This window comes from Somniosus microcephalus, chromosome 7 (assembly GCF_052327205.1).
Source record: "Somniosus microcephalus isolate GS21.2 chromosome 7, FLI_Smic_1.0, whole genome shotgun sequence".
NCBI lineage: Eukaryota > Metazoa > Chordata > Chondrichthyes > Squaliformes > Somniosidae > Somniosus > Somniosus microcephalus.
The window spans coordinates 249,097,283-249,114,438 of record NC_140993.1 but is presented as its reverse complement, the minus strand read 5'-3'; the positions used below and the strand labels follow the sequence as shown (position 1 = coordinate 249,114,438).

Here is a 17,156-nt window from a genome sequence, read left to right as displayed (position 1 = left end):
ACCACACTTTAGGAAGGATGTGAAGGTCCTTCAGAGGGCGCAGAGATTTACCAGAATGGTTCCGGGGATGGGGGATCTTAGCTATAAGGACAGGTTGGAGAAGCTAGATTTGTTTTCATTAAAGCAAAGGAGGTTGTGGGGTGATTTGATAGAGGTGTACAAGATTATGACAGGTTTGGATAGGCTAGACAGGGAACGACTGTTCCCACTAGTTGACAGTCCAAGGACTAGGTGACACAGATTGAAGGTTTTGGGAAGAGATACAGGGGGGACGTGAGGAAAAACTCTTTTACGCAACGAGTGGTGATGACCTGGAATTCGCTGCTGACGGAAGTGGAGCCACTCAATGTTTTCAAGGGAAAACTGGATAGGCACTTGAGGGAAATAAACTTGCAGGGCTGCGGGGGAATGGGACTGACTGGATTGTTCTACAGAGAGCTGGCACGGACTTAATGGGCCGAATGGCTTCCGTTATGACTCTATGACAAGTTCAGCTGGTCGTTGTTGACCGGTGTGTTTGTGTGACATCCTTCACTGTTGAACAGCCTGCTAACATTCACTGTCTAGGCTCACATATGAAGAATGGCCACTTGAATGAGATACCAGACAACTGCTAGAAATCTGAAGCATAAACAGAAAATGCTGTAAATACTCAGCAGGCCAGACAGAATCTGCGGAGAGAGAAACAGCTGAAATGGAAAGAACTTCTTCAATTCTCACCCCGAAAATAGTCGCCGGTTTTATACTGGCACTGTTTAATTCGGATGCCCGGCGGCCGTTGTCGCAATCTGTGATCCTGTTTCTCTCTCCACAGATGCTGCCTGACCTGCTGAGTAGTTCCAGCATTTTCTGTTTTTATTTCTGTTTGGCTTGTCCCTGCGACTATTTTGGGCGTGAGAATTGAAGAAGCTCTTTCCCTTTCGGCTGACTTTTTATTTTTTTTAAGGAAACTAGATTTTTTTTTAATTAAACATATTTATTTAAATATGATAGTACTTGTTACAACTCATCAATTACATAATAAATCCATTACATTCATTAGCCGCAATAAAACAAAGCCTTAAAAACAGCTTTAGGGTTCGGCTGACTTTATATTGCTGCCACAGATGATGCTTAATCCATATTGATTTGATCCTCCTCATTCCCGTGGTTCCTCGGGGCGCGGGCAGACTGTGGTCCTCCTCCTTCCCGTGGTTCCTCGGGGCAGCCTGTGGTCCTCCTCCTTCCCGTGGTTCCTCGGGGCAGCCTGTGGTCCTCCTCCTTCCCGTGGTTCCTCGGGCGGGAAGGTGAAGCGGAAGGACGGATTGAGCGATGGCTGCTTACTTGACTCACCAGCAGAAAGTGCTTCGACTTTACAAAAGGGCTCTGCGGCACTTGGAATCCTGGTGTATTTTCAGGTGCGTTCTTTTTCTCACTTGAGTCAATGGCGGGGGTTCAAAGTCAGAGAATCTTGTGGAATTGGAGCGGGATTGACGGACACAGCGGCTGCACAGAAGTGCAGGCAGCAGCAGTTGGTTGAAATGCAGGAACGAGATGTTTTATTTTAGTATTTAATTTACCATTTAACTGGACTGATGCAATAAGCCAAAATGCATAAATGCTCCTAAATCAAAAAAATGTGTGTTTGCATGTTTGTTTGTAAAGTATTTCCAGCATTTTCTGTTTGTTTGCATGTTTGTTCAATAGATTGTCAATTAAAAAAAAAAGCAAAATATTGCGGATGTTGGAAATGCTGAAACAAAACCAGGAAAAGCTGCAAAAATTCGACATCTGTGGAGAGTGTGGTTCTGATGAAAGGTCATCGACCTGAAATGTTAACTTCGTTTCTCTCTCCACAGGTATGATCATATTGAATGGCGGAGCAGGCTCGAGGGGCCAAATGGCCTACACCTGCTCCTATCTTTCTATGTTTCTAGGTACTGCCTGACCTGACCTGCTGTGTTTCCAGATTTTTTCTTGTTTTTATTCCAACTGCCATACTTTGTTATAGATGCATTTTATTTTAAAGCGGTAGTGTAAAGCCTGAAACGATAAAACATTTTGCCATCTCCACAGTTCCATCACCAAACAGCAATTAAGTTCTGACTTGAAACGGAATTACTTAACAATTCGACTTTGTAGCTTTAAAAGTCACTGATGCACCTTAGCAGAACAATACAGTACATTGTGCATTACCCTCGCCCTTAGAGTGTATTATTTGATTTATTGTGAGCAATGCTAATCGAGATCTGGTATAATTTTTAAAAAGACACTTTTCTAGGATGTCTTTGAAACTAACTGCTTAGTTTTCTGGTGTATTTTTATTTTCAAACAATTGAGCCTTAAAAACTGAGCTAATTTCAGTGTACGAAAATAAGAGCCATAAGGCCCCTCGAGCCTGCTCCGCCATTCAATAAGATCATGGCTGGTCATCAACCTCAACTCCACTTTCCTGCCCGATCGCCATATCCCTTGATTCCCCTAGAGTCCAAAAATCTATCTAGCTCAACCTTGAGAATTAAGAGGAGTTTCCAAGTGCACTAAATCAGAAATAAAAACAATGCTGAAATAAGTAGATTAGTTGACAACTGATAAAGAAATGTAGGTTAACATTTTGGGGAAGGTGGAATCTTTCACCAGGACTTAGTTTCTGAAAATCAAATTTCTGGCTATGGTTCTTAGTCTGTGATTTATGTCGTGTTTTGTCTAGAAATGAGGAAAATGTTTTTTTTTGTTAATGCTAAAGATCAATGTAGTATGCTTGTTATACTCTTTTGGGCTAGGACTTGCACCAGTTATATTTATGTCACTGCATCAATACAAATGTGAGATCATTTTTTGGGGGCAATCTTGCTATTTGCAACAACAATGCCAAAAGTATAACGTAAAAAGACTTGACTATCGGCGGTCTTGCTGTCAGAATTTGTGTTGAAAACTGTCAAATCAGAACACATTTTTTGTGCTAATTGAGCCTTGAAAGGGGGAAGGGGTGTGGTGTGTGTGTGGGGGGGGGGGGAAGCTACTAAGTCAAAGTGAGTATTAGATGATAATTCATGTGCAAGTATTTATAGAATGTGGATTGTATTGATTTAATATGCAAGTAAAATTTTATTAGTTGCATATTGAATTGGTACCACAATTGGCTATACTGTTGAAAATAAATAGTTTAATTTGTTTTTGATATGAAGGTGGAGCAGTATCTGACATTGTGCACCTTTACCTTGGTACATTGTTAAAATTCTTATCACTCTGTACCTGTTATAGGGTCTTTTTTATTGACTTAAATAATTTAAGATTTCAGCAAGTAGAGCCTTCTGGTTTACGTGCTTACTTCATCCAACCCTTACATTGATTTGCATCCTTTGTTTTTCCCCCTTCACAACTTGGAGCTCCCCTGATGACTAAGGCCCCTGGTTCTGATGGTATGCTTCTCTTCATACTTAAGATGGCTGCCTCCAAACTTACCTCCTGTATGTTATTTCCCTTGATTCCAGCCTTGCCATTCCTTCTCCTTTTGATATGTTCATCCTTCTTCTGTGAAAAGTATTTCCTCTTACCATTCCGGTACAGACACGATGGGCCGAATGGCCTCTTTCTGTTCTGTAAATTCCTATAAAATTTCTATTCCAACTACCACACTATTGGTCCTTTGTAAAGTTATGGCAGCTGTTGTTAACTCTCATTATCACTTTGAAAGCTGTGGCCTAATCCATGATCAGTATAGCTTTGCGAATGACAAATCCACTGGTGATCTCATTGCCTATGTTACTTTATTATATATTTGTTCTTGGGATGTGGGCGATGCTAGCTGGATTTATTGCCCGTCCCCACGTGCCCTGAGAAGGTGGTGAGCTGCCGCCTTGAACTGCTGCAGTCCTTATGGTGATGGTGTTAGGTAGGTAATTCCACAATTTTGACTCCGGATGGTGTATGCCTTGGAGGGAAACTTGAAGGTGATTGTGTTCCCACGATATTGCTCCTTTTGTCGTTCTAGGTGGTAGAGGTAACGGGGCTGGGAGGCGTTGTTGCAATAACTTTGGCAAGTTGCTGCAGTGCATCCTGTAGATGACAAATAACTGCAGTCACATTGCGCCGGTGATGAAGGGACTAGATATTGAGCCCAGTAGCAGTGCCAATGACGCAGACTGTTCTGTCCTGGATGGTGTTGCGTTTCTTTGACTGCTGCTGCAGCTGCATCCATCCAAGCATGTGGTGAGTAATCCATCGCACTCTTGACTTGAACTTTGTAGATGGTAGAAGGGCCTTGAGGAGCCAGAAACTGAGGCATTTGTCAGTACCCAGCCTCTGCCCTGCTCTTGTCACTTTGTTGCTATAGCTTCTAGTCGATGGTGGGGCTGGGTGACAGTTGGCGGTCGGGTGGATAATTTGGCGTTTTCATGTTGGAGATGGTCATTGTGGCACTTGTGTGACATGAATGTTACCTGCCATTTATCAACCCAAGCCTGGCTGTTGTTGCCCAGGTGCTACTGCTGCTTCATTATCAGAGCAGTTGTGAATGGAGCTGAACATTGTAGAATTGTCAACAAACAGCCCCACTCCTGTACTTGTGTTGGAAGGGAGGTTATTGATTGAGCAGGTGATAAGTGTTGGGTTCTGAATGCTTCCCTGAGGTACTTCTGCAATGGTATCCCAGGCCTGGAATGATTGGCCTCCAATAACCATCTTCCTTTGTGTCAGATATGATCCCAGCCACTGGAGGGTGTTCCCCATGACCTTTATTGACCCCGTTTGGCTATGTCGCCTAGGTGCCATAATAATTGGAGTGCTGCATCAATTATTGCGGGCAGCTACTTTGGTACTCGTGCCTCTGGAATTCAACTGTTGAATACTTTGAATCATTTGGCATCATCATTGACATCCCGAAAGCCTTTGACAAAGTCTGGCACCATACATGGCTAAACAATTTACCAAAATATGGTCTATTAGAACTATGTTTATGGCCATCTAGTTTACTCCAGATTGCTAAACTGTGCTGTCAGTGGCTCATCCTTTGACTTTTTTCCCGTTAACTTGGCATCTCCATAGCTCTGATTCTCTCGCTGTATTCCTTCCTATCACTGGCCCCTTCCACTCAACCAAACTTATCCAGCATTTTGCTGATGATTTCACACTCCATTCAACTTCCTTCTGATCACACATCCTCGGACGCTGCCACTAACACAGTATAATGAATGAATCGCTGCATTTGATCTCCATGCTCTCTTGAAGGGCAGTGAACATTATTTTTAGTGATATTCTTCAAAAACAGTTTCTTCACATCTCTTGCACTGTAACAAACTGCAACCACCGTTTACCTATGATCGCTCCATCCCTAGTCCCAATCTATCAACATTCTTCGCTTTACTATATCTTCTCCCCTCAAATGGAGTTCCTACATCTGCTCTGTTGACCGTTTCCTCTTTTGTGTCAAACATTTATTTTCCTCTCAACTTATAAAAGCCAGTTCATAGAATCATATAGCACAGAGGGAGGCCATTCAGCCCATCGCGTCTGTGCCGGCTCTTAGTTTTAGCATTCTTGGATTAGGAGGAAAAAAATGAGCTTGGGTTTCTGTTTCTGAACCTTCAGTGATGTCTACTGGAAGTATTTGTTTGCGGATGCTGAATAATAACATCTCTTGTGGGAGAAGCACCATTGAAGGAGGAATTTATTTGAAGGCAGCCTTTTCTTTAAAGGATATGATTTCTATTTTAAATAAATTGTTTTGTAAAGGGACTTTAATAAATTTGAAAAAACACCACTGCGATTGCTGTTGGCGTAGGCTTGTTTAAACAGTAACACTTTTTACTTGTGACATTCTGTGAAGGAACGGCAACCTTGCTAAAATTCTACCAATTTAAGGATAACTTTACAATTAGAATTTAGTGCAACAGAGTTTCTGCTTCAAAACGAAGGTGTTTGATTTTAGGACTAATGCCAGTAACTAACCCCCCCCCCCCCCCCCCAAAATGAATCCCTAAATTAAAATAAGTACTGCCAAAGGGGCTGATTTGGCACACCGAACTTATCCTTTCATGTAAACCTACAATTCCCCCTCCTCCAAGCACAGCATCTAGCTGCCTCTTGAATTACTCCACAGATTTTACCTCCAGTACTCTACCAGTGTGTACTGGTGTGACCTTATTTGGAGCATTTCATTTTGTCTCTGTATTGAATGGCAGTTAGTGTAGAGCAGTCACCTGTGTCACATACATTGTATGGAGGAGCAGGTGCTGGGGATGCAGCTTAATGCCTTTTAGCATTAGACTTGGGAAGACCAGTGTGTGTATTTAAAGTATTTATTCCTGCCTAAATTGTTTTGGTGATTATAAGCAGAAAACTGCATTTAAACATTGGTTCTTTTTCATGCAAGAGCATGTATTTGTTCAAAGCTGATTTTGACCTGAATTCAAGAAACTAAAGTCACAAACTATTCATAACAGGCAACTGAGCTAGTTAAACCTAAGTCTGTGTCTGCGGAGAGACAAAGGAAACAGAAACTCATCACTAATGGATCAAATAAACTTTTTATTGGAAAAGCAATTATTTTTCTGCAGCACCTTTAATATCCGTTGAGATCCAGAGTGGTCAGTGGGACACTGGTGTTGAGCACTTTGTCCTCCCAGCACTACCTAGACAGGGAACCTTTTTGGTAACTGACAAACAAGGAAAAGGTCACAATAGTAATGTTTGATTGCAGCTACCACCATTTTAATTTATTTTAGAGTGCAGAATGTGTTGTTGGAATGAATTGTGAAAATACAGTTCCTGGGTTAAATACAGCTGAGTTTGTGATATTTACTCTTTTCCTAATTAGAGACAAATACCGTTTTTATGCCTGCATGCTGCGAGCAAGGTTTGATGCCACTAGAGATGAAAAGGACATGGTAAAGGCTACTAAGCTGCTGAAAGCTGGTGAGGAGGAATTCTGGTCAAATCAGCATCCTCAGCCCTACATTTTCCCTGATTCTCCTGGAGGCACGTCCTATGAGAGATACGATTGCTACAAGGTGTGAGGTGAAATTCATACTATATAATACTACTATGTATCTATAATATATAAAAAATCTTATGTTTTGTCAGTTGGAGAAGTTTGATGCTAATCTTTTACACCAGAAACAGAGATTCTAATTTCTAATATTTGTGAAAACGGGAGGGACGGATGGACGAACAGAGTAGAGAGAAAGACAGGCAGTATCTTTCCCCGTTCTAATTTAATTTCTTTTTAAATAAACAAGATAAATTTTGAAAGGAAACAAAGACACTGAGGGAAATAGATAGGAAGGGAGGGTAGGAAGCAAACTGGTTAAAGGTGAGGAGGCATCTGGCCTCTTGCCACCTGCCTATGGAGGGAGGGGGAGTGGATGGAGGGCTAACGGTGAAGTGAATAACAGTGGAGCGAGGGGTAGTTATGGGAGTGAGGAGGTAGGAAGAATAATTAGTGGGAAGGTGAAGGAGCTGTGGATGTGGTAAGAGCGAGGACGGGGTGGGGGGAGGTGTATGAGTGATGAGGGGAAAGGGGGGGCCTCTGAAGACCACATTTTAGCAGCAACCCCCTACCCCAAATGCAACTACCAGCCATTCTGTAACTCCTTTCTCTGCCTGTGGAGTTATGGGAGAGAAGTAGAAAAGAATAGGAAGAGACAGAAGTAGATGAGAAACAGAAACAGCAGCACAAAGTTAGCATTGACAAGTAAGAGAGTGACCATATTCTCTAACTTGTCATGTGCGATGCCACTGTCAATCGACTGGTAATATATTAAAAATATTGCATCTGTGTGCTCTTCCAGTCGCGTTCTTCCCATTATAATTTCCTATGTCCACACTTATAGAGCCTGCCTATGTAAACTTATTACGTGGTAATTATACCCTCCCAGTAGTGGTGGCACTGTAACACCTCTTCACGTCTCCCAGCTCCTCTGAAACTACTGCAACAAACTCTACTTCTTGAGTCCCAACTTGCCATAAGTTTTTCTGTTTAACTGGGAGTGCACATCAGGAATTTTAGTGCTGTATGCCCACAATTTTCCAACCATTTATTTTAATGGATGGAAAACTGTAGGCAGCATGCACCTGTATTACTGACATGCTTCCAGCAGGCGAAGCTCTCTCAGGAGCAGGATTTTGTAAAATACCCTTTACATATAATATTTCTCCATTTAATCCTAAGATAAACTGCTGCGATGCTGCTTTATTGCTCCACTTTTCTCCCCTATACCCTACCTCTTGGAAAATAGTAATTCACAGTGGGTTGCTGCTCTCGCTCAAGTGGTGTTCTTCATGTGAACATAGACATGGAGGGTCAGTGCCTAATCATCCACAAGAGGCCATTACAAACATACAAAAATGACTGACAGGAAAAGACCTATCGGTCCATCCAGCCTGGCCCATACATTTGCAATGCTTTATGCACCACAATAAATCCAATAGGGAATTCAAGAGAAACCTCGTTACCAGAGAGTGGTTAGAATGTGGAACTCGCTACCACATGGAGTAGTTGAGGCAAATAGCATGGATGACTTTCAGGGGAAGCTAAAAAAAAAAAAAGTGCATGAGGGAGAAAGGAATAGAAAGATATGCAGATAGGGTTAGATGAAGTAGGGTGGGAGGAAGCTTGTAAATTCTATGTAATAGACCCAGTGCTTCTAGATCTGCTTGTAGGAGTCGAGCATCCTCTACAGTCCTAACTGTCGCACATATCTTGGTATCATCCGCAAACTTGCAGATCGTGCTATCTTGTAGAGAAGCCCCTCTTGCAATACCTTATCAAATGCTTTCTAAAAGTCCAGATAGATGATGTCTACCAGATTTCCCTCATCCACTATCCTGGTGACTTCTTCAAAAATATTGGTAAGACATGACTTTATTCAGAAGCTGTGTTGGATGTCCCTGATATAGCCTTCTCTGTCTAAGTCATATATTGCATCCCAAACGATTCCCTTAAGCATCTTGCCTATTACTGAAGTTAAGCTAATAGGCTTACAGTTACCCAGATCTGCCTTATCTCCCTTTTCAAAGATTGTAACTACGTTAGTCTCCTTCCAGTCTAAAGGAAGAGTCCACACTCCAGTGAGCTATTAAAGATACGGGCATAGGCCCGGCATAGCTCCTGTCCCATCTCCTCGGGTGGATATCATCCAGGCCAGCATTCCTATCTATTTTAAAGTTCTTTATTCTTTCTAAACAGTGTGTTCATCTATTTCAATATCTTTTATTGCTAATAGCACAATTTAATTCTGTCAGTTGAGCATCATCTTCAAGAGTGAAGACTGATGCAAAGTACTCATTTAGTATATCCACCACACCGAGTGTCATTTCTAACCTGTCCTTGAGCATCTTTCAGTGACTCAATAGAGTCTTTGACGGTCTTCTGACTCTTTAGGTAACTGAAAAAGCATTTCCCATTGCTACCATAGTTGTCAATGACCCTCTTCCATTAACCTTATAGCTGCCTTAGTGGTTTTTTAAACTGTCCTCACCCAGTATCTGCAAATGGTTGCTTCCAGCCGGGCTTGTTGGAGGAAGATCAGTTTTTTTAATATCTTTGCAGCCTGGTGAAACCAGTGTTAATTGTAGCAATTCTACCGATGCCCTGGCTGTGATTTCCTAACTCAGCACAGACCTGGAATTGTCTGATCCACTTGCATAGTGCTGACCATACTGATCTATCCAGCACTTGTTATACTTTCCCTGATCTTGAACTACTTGGATACTTTAAGAAGATAAGTTTGGGGAGAAATCTAGAGTCTGTAATTGAAGTGAGCCCCCAAGGTGCGGACCAAGTGATATAAAAGGTTGATGTCACCGGCTTGTTGTAAGAAAGACAGACCAGTAATTGAAGTCAAAACGGTTTTACTCAGGCCTGGGGAGAACCTCTCACGTTACTGCGCGAGTCCAACTCCCACGAGCCGTTCAAAAATACACATGTTTATACACACTTTAGCTGCCATACCTCCTCTATCTTACTTCAGTCCCCCCTTTTGACCTTTTGGACAATTGTTCCAATACAGGTCAACATGTATATTTCCACTTCCTGGTGTCTGCCTGAGCGTGCATTCTCTGGCCATCTACCAGTCTAGGTTATACATGTGCATTAGTAAACATAGGCTCAGAGTGGTTTCTTGCTGCATCAGTTAATTGATCCAATTCACTTTCTGTATTGCTTTCCTCAACCGTAGGAACTTTTTGAGGTAATTCACTATTTTTATAAAACTTTCTCTCTTAGCAATTTATCTGATTTCTTCTCCTTGATGGATATCTTTTTCAGTTGCTTCCTGTCCAAGCTGACTTCTAGTTGAAAACAACAATTCAGACTCTGGATGGGCACTGGATTCAAGTCCTGTACCTAAAACATCTTGTTGAACCTCTTGGCCGATAGCTACTTTTAAGGCTCTATCTTCTTCTGCATTTGTGTTTTTTTTTAAAGCCAAGAAAGGTTTTGTGTTGCTATTTAAGTGCTCACTAGCTGTGGTTTGGCTTGATTTGTCAGAATCAAATATGTCTTTCTCTGTAGTAACCAGTGAACTACTATTATTCAATCCTTTTCTTCTGAGCAACCTGGTGCTCCTTCCCTTTGTCCTGCTAGTTGATAGAGGCACCACCTGCTGGACATGCTGTGGAAATACAGGAGGAAGAGGCGATCCAAGGGTCGAGGCTGTCGGAGGCACAGTTTCAACAGAATCTTGCTCTGCTCTGTTCAATAGCTGCAGCTCATTATCTAACTCCGAGCTACTTGGTTTACTTTTGATGCCATTGGCAACCTTAGCTTCTTTGATTGGAGAACCAGTTTTATCCAAATTCACTTTTCCAGTTTTCTGAGATATAGCAGAGTTTCCGTCATACTCTCTCTTTACTGCAACACCTCGATGGATCTCCTTTGATTTATCAGCAGACACATCATCAATACATTTGGAAGCTGGAGCTGTTGGACATCCATCTTCTACACACTGATGCTCTGTGGCTGGCAAAAGAATGAAAGATCTTCATTTTGATAATTTGAATGACTTTAGAAGAAGTTCAGTGTCCACTTCACTGTCTTCAGTTGCCTCCTTCGATTTTGTCTGTTGTTTTATAGACACTTCCTCGTTGCTGTTCTCTTCACTGTTTACACTTCCTACTCTGGAATGACTCCCAGACAAACACGTTGTACCATTTGGGTTCACCTCACCTTTTTCTGTACAACTGGAATGCACTCACAGGTCGCTACGTTTTTCCCAGGAACAGGCTGAGGTGCAAGTAGCATCAAGCTGGTCTGTAAGCCTGAACCCTCTGACTGTGTGGCAGAAGCTACTGTGAAGGTTGAACGATCAGGGCACAGTGGACATTCAGCTGGCCCTCTAGCATCATCAGTTTCTGCTGTTTTATCACAGTCCCTGAATTGTTTCCGCACATCCTCTGATAATCTTCATGCAGCACTGTCTTCAAGCTCCTCTACCACACGGTTCCCAAGTGATCCACGGAAAGCCACAGAATCTTGATTTGAATAGTTAGCGTTAGGTAACGGCTCATTGCAGATTTGAACGATAATATCCTGCAATGGTAGACTCTCAGTTTCTACACATACCATGCCGGCATCAGTATTTTCCTCACTCGGTTCTACTAAAAATGCAATGCCTGCACCAGGCTTGAGGGTTGAATGCAAGCTGGTCAGTTTAGATTGCTTGCCTTGGTTTTTGTCTTGCATGATCAACTCTTCACCCAGAAGCTTCAGTCCGCTGCTGCTTCTGGTCGTCCTCATTGCTAGTTCCACCTTTACTGGTTTTTCACTGCTCGGGAAACAATCAATCTTGTTCTCATTCATGTCAGTTAGGCTGCTCCTTAAACTCCCTTCAGCCCTTGCAAGCTGATTGACCAGCTGCAAAGGTTTAGTTCTCTTTTTGGTCTGTTTTACTGATGGTTTTTTTTCCCCCAAAGCTTTGTTCAAATTTTTTTTTTTTTGCTTTCAGCATCAGTCTTGCATAACTCCAAGTCAAGCAACTGCACATTTTCCTTCGGATCTTCCACCATGTCACTACAAACAGCTACCGGAGTCAGAGTAGCAACAACTGGTTCGTCATTTTGTTTACCATCAGACGACTCATCTATTATGTCTTTATTTGTCTCCGTTTCAATGTTCTTAGATACAGGACCATGCTCCGTGTGGGCTATTTGGTTATTTCCATTCTGAACACCATTGTCATGGTTATCTTTATCATTAGCAGTCCTCTTTGTAAAGTCTTCAGGATCGAGTCCATTGCTTCTTGTTTTTCCTTTGAGTTTTATTGCAACTGATATCAAAGACATCTTCCCTGTGGGAAGTAAAGTCATCACTTTTACTATCAGAATTAAAACTCCAGTTTACTGGAGCACTTTTTCCTCTTGTCTCTCTTAGGTTTTCCCAAAGATTTTGTTTTTAATATCAGTTGCAGTTGCTTTTGTCACATTTTTGTCTTTTAAAGGTGACGAGAGTAGATCATGGTCAACTTTTTTGGTATCCTCTGACCTCGAAGCTTCCTCACAAGAGGCATGGCTCTCTTTCTGCTAAAGAATCGGACTCGGTGTTCTGGTCATACGGATTAAATTCAACACTAAGAGTTGCCACCTCATCGACATTAATTTTTGGATAACCATTCACTGACTTTCTTGATAATTCTCTGGCTTTTTCTCTTGGACACTTTTAGAAGTGGCGGATAATTAGGTTGGTTCCCACTTCTTTGAACATCAGTTTCATCTCTGACTAACCAAGTTGAATCTTTCTGGTTAAGCTCTTCATGGTCACCCAATATATCCATATCTTTTTTCAATATATTTTTTCTGAAAAAGGCATTGCATGGTCGCTGAAAAGCGTGTTTCCATCAATGCAATTTTGCCTATTCACCCTTTCTTCAGTAACTTGCAAGGAGCTCTCATTTGCGTTCTCAACTGGAGAGCTAAGCATCTTGCCAGGTGCCTCTGGGCTACAGAAGCTACTTTCAGATTTGTTCGCAATCATTTGTTTTTGTTCCGTCTCTGATTCAGTTGCACAGGAATAATCACCAGCATCTGTGTTTGCAGTATCCTCTGACACTTCATTATCATCCATGTCTGATGAAAACAGTTCCTCCAGTACTAGTTTAGATAATTTTGATTTCTTTCCCTCCAAAGGTTTTTCATCATTGTCACATCGATCAACTTTCTCTTTTTGGAGTTATGGTTTTTTGCTGTAATGTTGACTTTACATTAAGATGTGTTCTGAACAAAGGCTCCTAAAGAGTCCGAATCAATTTCAACATAGACAGGAGTGACCTGTATTTTCTGCCTTTTATTTCTTGGGGAAACCCTCCTTACAAAGTCAATCAAAGGAGCGTCAGAGCACACCTTCAAAGTGCGGTTTTTGGAGACTCCGGTAGCTACAACTTTCTGGGGTGTATTGTTGCTCTGGGCGCTGCTGTCATTTTGCCATAACTGTTTGTAAGAGTTGATCTCAGCTGGAGTCTCTTTTTTTTTGGGCGAGTTGTCTACAGAGAACTCATAACCTGTATCCAATTCAAAGACATGGATCATTTTCATAATACCCTCCATAAGTTGTTTAAAGCGAGTGCTTTCCTGCAGACTCCTCTTGGTAAGTGCGTTGTTACACAATGGGCACTGTATAATACCTTTCTTCTTACCAAAAAGCGTTACGTTTAATACTTAATTCATGTTGGTAAATTAGGTTTGTATGCTATGTTGTTTGCCACTATAGCATTAACTTAGGTAGTTCCTTACTTCCTGTCAAACACTCCATTTCGTTTACTGAGGTTTCGCCGCCTCTCGGCTTTATAAGGATTTCCCACCTCACGGGTTCGCCGCCTTCGGCTTTATAAGGATTTCCCGCCTCGTGGGTTTGTTTTAACCGCCTTCAATTAAAGGTGTCTTTCTTCTTATAGTTCTTTTTGTACGTCGATCTTACTTGACGTCTCGCCAACGATTAACCTCTAATTTTACAGGTGGTAAGTTAAGCATAAGTACATTTTGTTCTGGAACATTGTGATTTGACAGTTGTGAACTTGTTTTTCTTTAAATGAGTTACTTCTGCTTGCCTTTTATGTCCAATTTTTAATATCTTACTTCAGTAATCTAGAGAATTTGTGCTTTAAGTCTGTGAGGTAAACTCATACAGGCTATAAGCATGACTGTAAATTACAGAATTGTAAGCTTTGATTGAAGCATAGATGGTTTTGCACTTGTAACCTGATTTGATATTTTTAATGGACAACTAAAAATTTCTCAACTCATTTCCCCCAAAGTTGTTGCTGCTCTTTTACTGATGTGCAACATCTGAAAATCAAAAAGTTGATTGATTTGCTGTAAGTTAATCTTTAAATCTATTTAAGATCTGTTTTCTTCTACTTCTGGTAGACACCTGAATGCTATCTGGATTACTGGCATCCATCTGAGAAGGCAATGTACCCAGATTACTTTGCCAAGCGAGAGCAATGGAAGCAGCTGCGACTCCTGAGCTGGGACAGAGAGGTGGGTACAAGGTCATTGTAATGTTCTGTATTCTGCATTTATCCTATTATACTTCTCAGTATCTTGGTTACTTGCTTTCCATTCACTTGGAGAATAATATTGAATAAGTTCAATCTGCAGCACTTATTAGGATCTTGCTCTGTTGTGTGATTGGCACATCAGTGCAATTAAATGTATTAATAAACCGCAAGATATTGTAGTGGATGTATAGAATTTTACCAGCGTTTGCTGGTAAAGAAATTGTGCAAAATATTCATATACAGCAATTTAATTTACTCCCATTTAATAATAGACACTTGCTTTGAAAAGTGCTTTCATTGGTTAGGATGTGGTATTCTCCATCACTGTAAAGAAGAATTTCAAAAGTTTTTTAAAAAAGGGAATTAGCAAGTTGATTGAAAAAGAGGAATATTAAAGAGTATGAAGAGCGAGCAGTAGAGTTGGATTAGAAGAGGTGGCTTGTGAAGAAAAACAGTGGCAGAGACTTTGTGCTGTAACATTCTATTATTCCTGACTTACCTCCTGTATAAAATCCTTTCACTATTACCAGAGTTTTGGTGAGGGTGATACCTTTTGAGCAGTAGAAATTGCCGTTCTTTTAACTGCTCTGATCAGAGAGCAGATGAATAGAGATCAACTTTTACTGCTATGTCACAGTTGTATGGCCTCGGCTACCATAATCTGGTTTCTTATTGAGGACCTATATCCTCCTTTCCATCTCGATTTCTCCTCTTGCAGGTTAGTGGCGTGAGCTCCTTTCTCCACGCCATCGCCTGCCTCATCTCTACCCTTGGCCAACAAATATGAAGAAACGCTTGATAAATTGGGACTGTTTTCATTAGAACAGAAGAGAATGCGGGGTGATTTGATATAGGCGTCTAAAATTATAATTGGGAGGAATAGAGTAGATGGAAATGGACTGTTTCTAGTGCTTGTGGGATCTAGAATGATAGGACATAGATGCAAGATTAAATGAAAGCGATTTAGGACAGCGAGCAGGAGAAGCTTTTTCTTTTACACAGTGGGTTGAGGCTCGGAAATGCACAACTAGAGTTGGTGATTGCAGCAGAGACCACGTTAACATTTAAGAATAGGCTAGATTGGTGTTTGAAAGAAAAGCGATAAGGGATGTGGAACAGCAGAGGCACACGAAGTTAGGATGACTGTCCACGCAAAAGATAAACACCACATGGACTAGTTGGGCCAAACAGCCTTTTTCCCATGTCATTTCTATATAAAAAGAAAGACAGACTTTCATTTGTATAGCGTCTTTCACAACCTCTGTGTCCATGGGTGCTTTACAGCCAATGAAGTACTCTTTTTGACGAGTAGTCACTGTTGTGTAATGTAGGAAACGGAGCAGCCAATTTGCACACACATTGATAATGACCAGATAATCTGCTGTTTGTGATGTTGGTTGAGGGATAAATATTGGCCACTTTGAAATAGTGCCATGGGATCTTTTACAGAGGGCAGACTAGCCCTTGGTTTAACTTCTCATCCGAAAGATGGCACCTCCTAGGTGTCGGCCTAGATTTTGTACTTTCAGACTCGGAGGGGAGTGTGCTACCAACTGAGCCACAGCTGACACCGTATCATATACATAATTCTATGTAACCATTAAACACAATAGAGCAGCCTCCTCTTTGATATCTTCCCCTTTTTGGGAGGGGGAAGACACCTACCTCTTGCCTCCCTTCACTGCATGAGTGATCAGAAACTTAGCAGGTAAAGAAGTATGCATCTCACCTCCATGGCACTGTTTGTTGGTATTCCATTGCATGTCCTGATGGGGATGTTTAACACTGATTAAAAACACTGAAAACTCAAATCTTCAAAAGGTTAGTGTTGTAATAATTCTCAACCCTTGTCACACTAAAGCAGGTGATTTGATAGGAGATGGATCAGTTGTGTGTTTAATCTTTTAAGAGTTTGTAGTAAAAATTCATTTACACATTGTTGACCTTTTTTAGCAAAAATGTGGCTACCATCTGTAGACAACACAAAAATGCTGAAAATCAAATCATGATTTTGACAATGGGTCTAGGGTTTTAAACTTAATCCAAACTATGTATGAACTCTACTTACTTCTGTGTATGGAAATCAAAAATTATTATTGTAGGCGCGCCAGTTAAAACGGCAATGTGGAATTACTTGATGTTGTTGTAGAAGGTGGCATTAGAGAAATGGAAGGGTATCTATGGGGTAACATTTTGTTTTCTGCTCTGTAGGTGAAGCAGCTGCAGGAGGAAGTGACTGATAATCCCAAGAGTGAGGCTCTGCCCCCAGCTCGTAAGGAGGGTGACCTTCCTCCGCTGTGGTGGAACATCGTCACAAGACCCCGTGAACGACCAACATAACGAGGTAGAACAGTTAAAGCGGAGAGAAAAAAATGGTGCCAGTGTTGTCAACAGCAGATTATTTATCAAGAGAGTTGACATCTACACTCTGTTTCAAAACATTTCTGTAAACTTAATGAAGTCTAATAAATATCTAAAATTAAATGTTTGTCTTCATTTTACACTACCCCAAAGAACAACTACTTTTATTTATATGGCGCCTTTAACACAGTAAAAGTCCCAAGGCGCTTCACAGGAGCGTTATCTCAAAATTTGACACCAAGCCACATAAGGAGATATTGGGGCAGATGACCAAAAGCTTGGTCAAAGAGGTAGGTTTTAAGGAGCGTCTTAAAGAAGGAGAGA

The 17,156-nt window shown here is 41.3% G+C and overlaps 1 protein-coding gene and 1 pseudogene across 1 annotated transcript; one reads left to right on the top strand and one right to left on the bottom strand.

The window, feature by feature from the left end:
• The first annotated feature begins 1,205 nt into the window (after nucleotides 1-1,205).
• Nucleotides 1,206-16,955, top strand: ndufb9 (NADH:ubiquinone oxidoreductase subunit B9). Its single transcript, XM_085993588.1, has 4 exons — nucleotides 1,206-1,397; nucleotides 6,797-6,989; nucleotides 14,338-14,451; nucleotides 16,683-16,955. The coding sequence occupies exons 1-4, from the start codon at nucleotides 1,312-1,314 to the stop codon at nucleotides 16,809-16,811; spliced, it is 522 nt and encodes a 173-aa protein (XP_085849714.1). The 5' UTR covers nucleotides 1,206-1,311; the 3' UTR covers nucleotides 16,812-16,955.
• On the bottom strand, nucleotides 10,060-13,723 carry LOC147115215 (uncharacterized; annotated as a pseudogene).
• Nucleotides 16,956-17,156: the final 201 nt, after the last annotated feature.

Excerpts from the sequence above, each read along its gene's own strand:
- ndufb9 (XM_085993588.1), top strand. The coding sequence starts at position 1,312 with ATGGCTGCTTACTTGACTCACCAGCAGAAAGTGCTTCGACTTTACAAA. Across the intron at positions 1,398-6,796 it reads GAATCCTGGTGTATTTTCAG|AGACAAATACCGTTTTTATG; the intron begins GTGCGTTCTTTT and ends TTTCCTAATTAG. Across the intron at positions 14,452-16,682 it reads TCCTGAGCTGGGACAGAGAG|GTGAAGCAGCTGCAGGAGGA; the intron begins GTGGGTACAAGG and ends TCTGCTCTGTAG.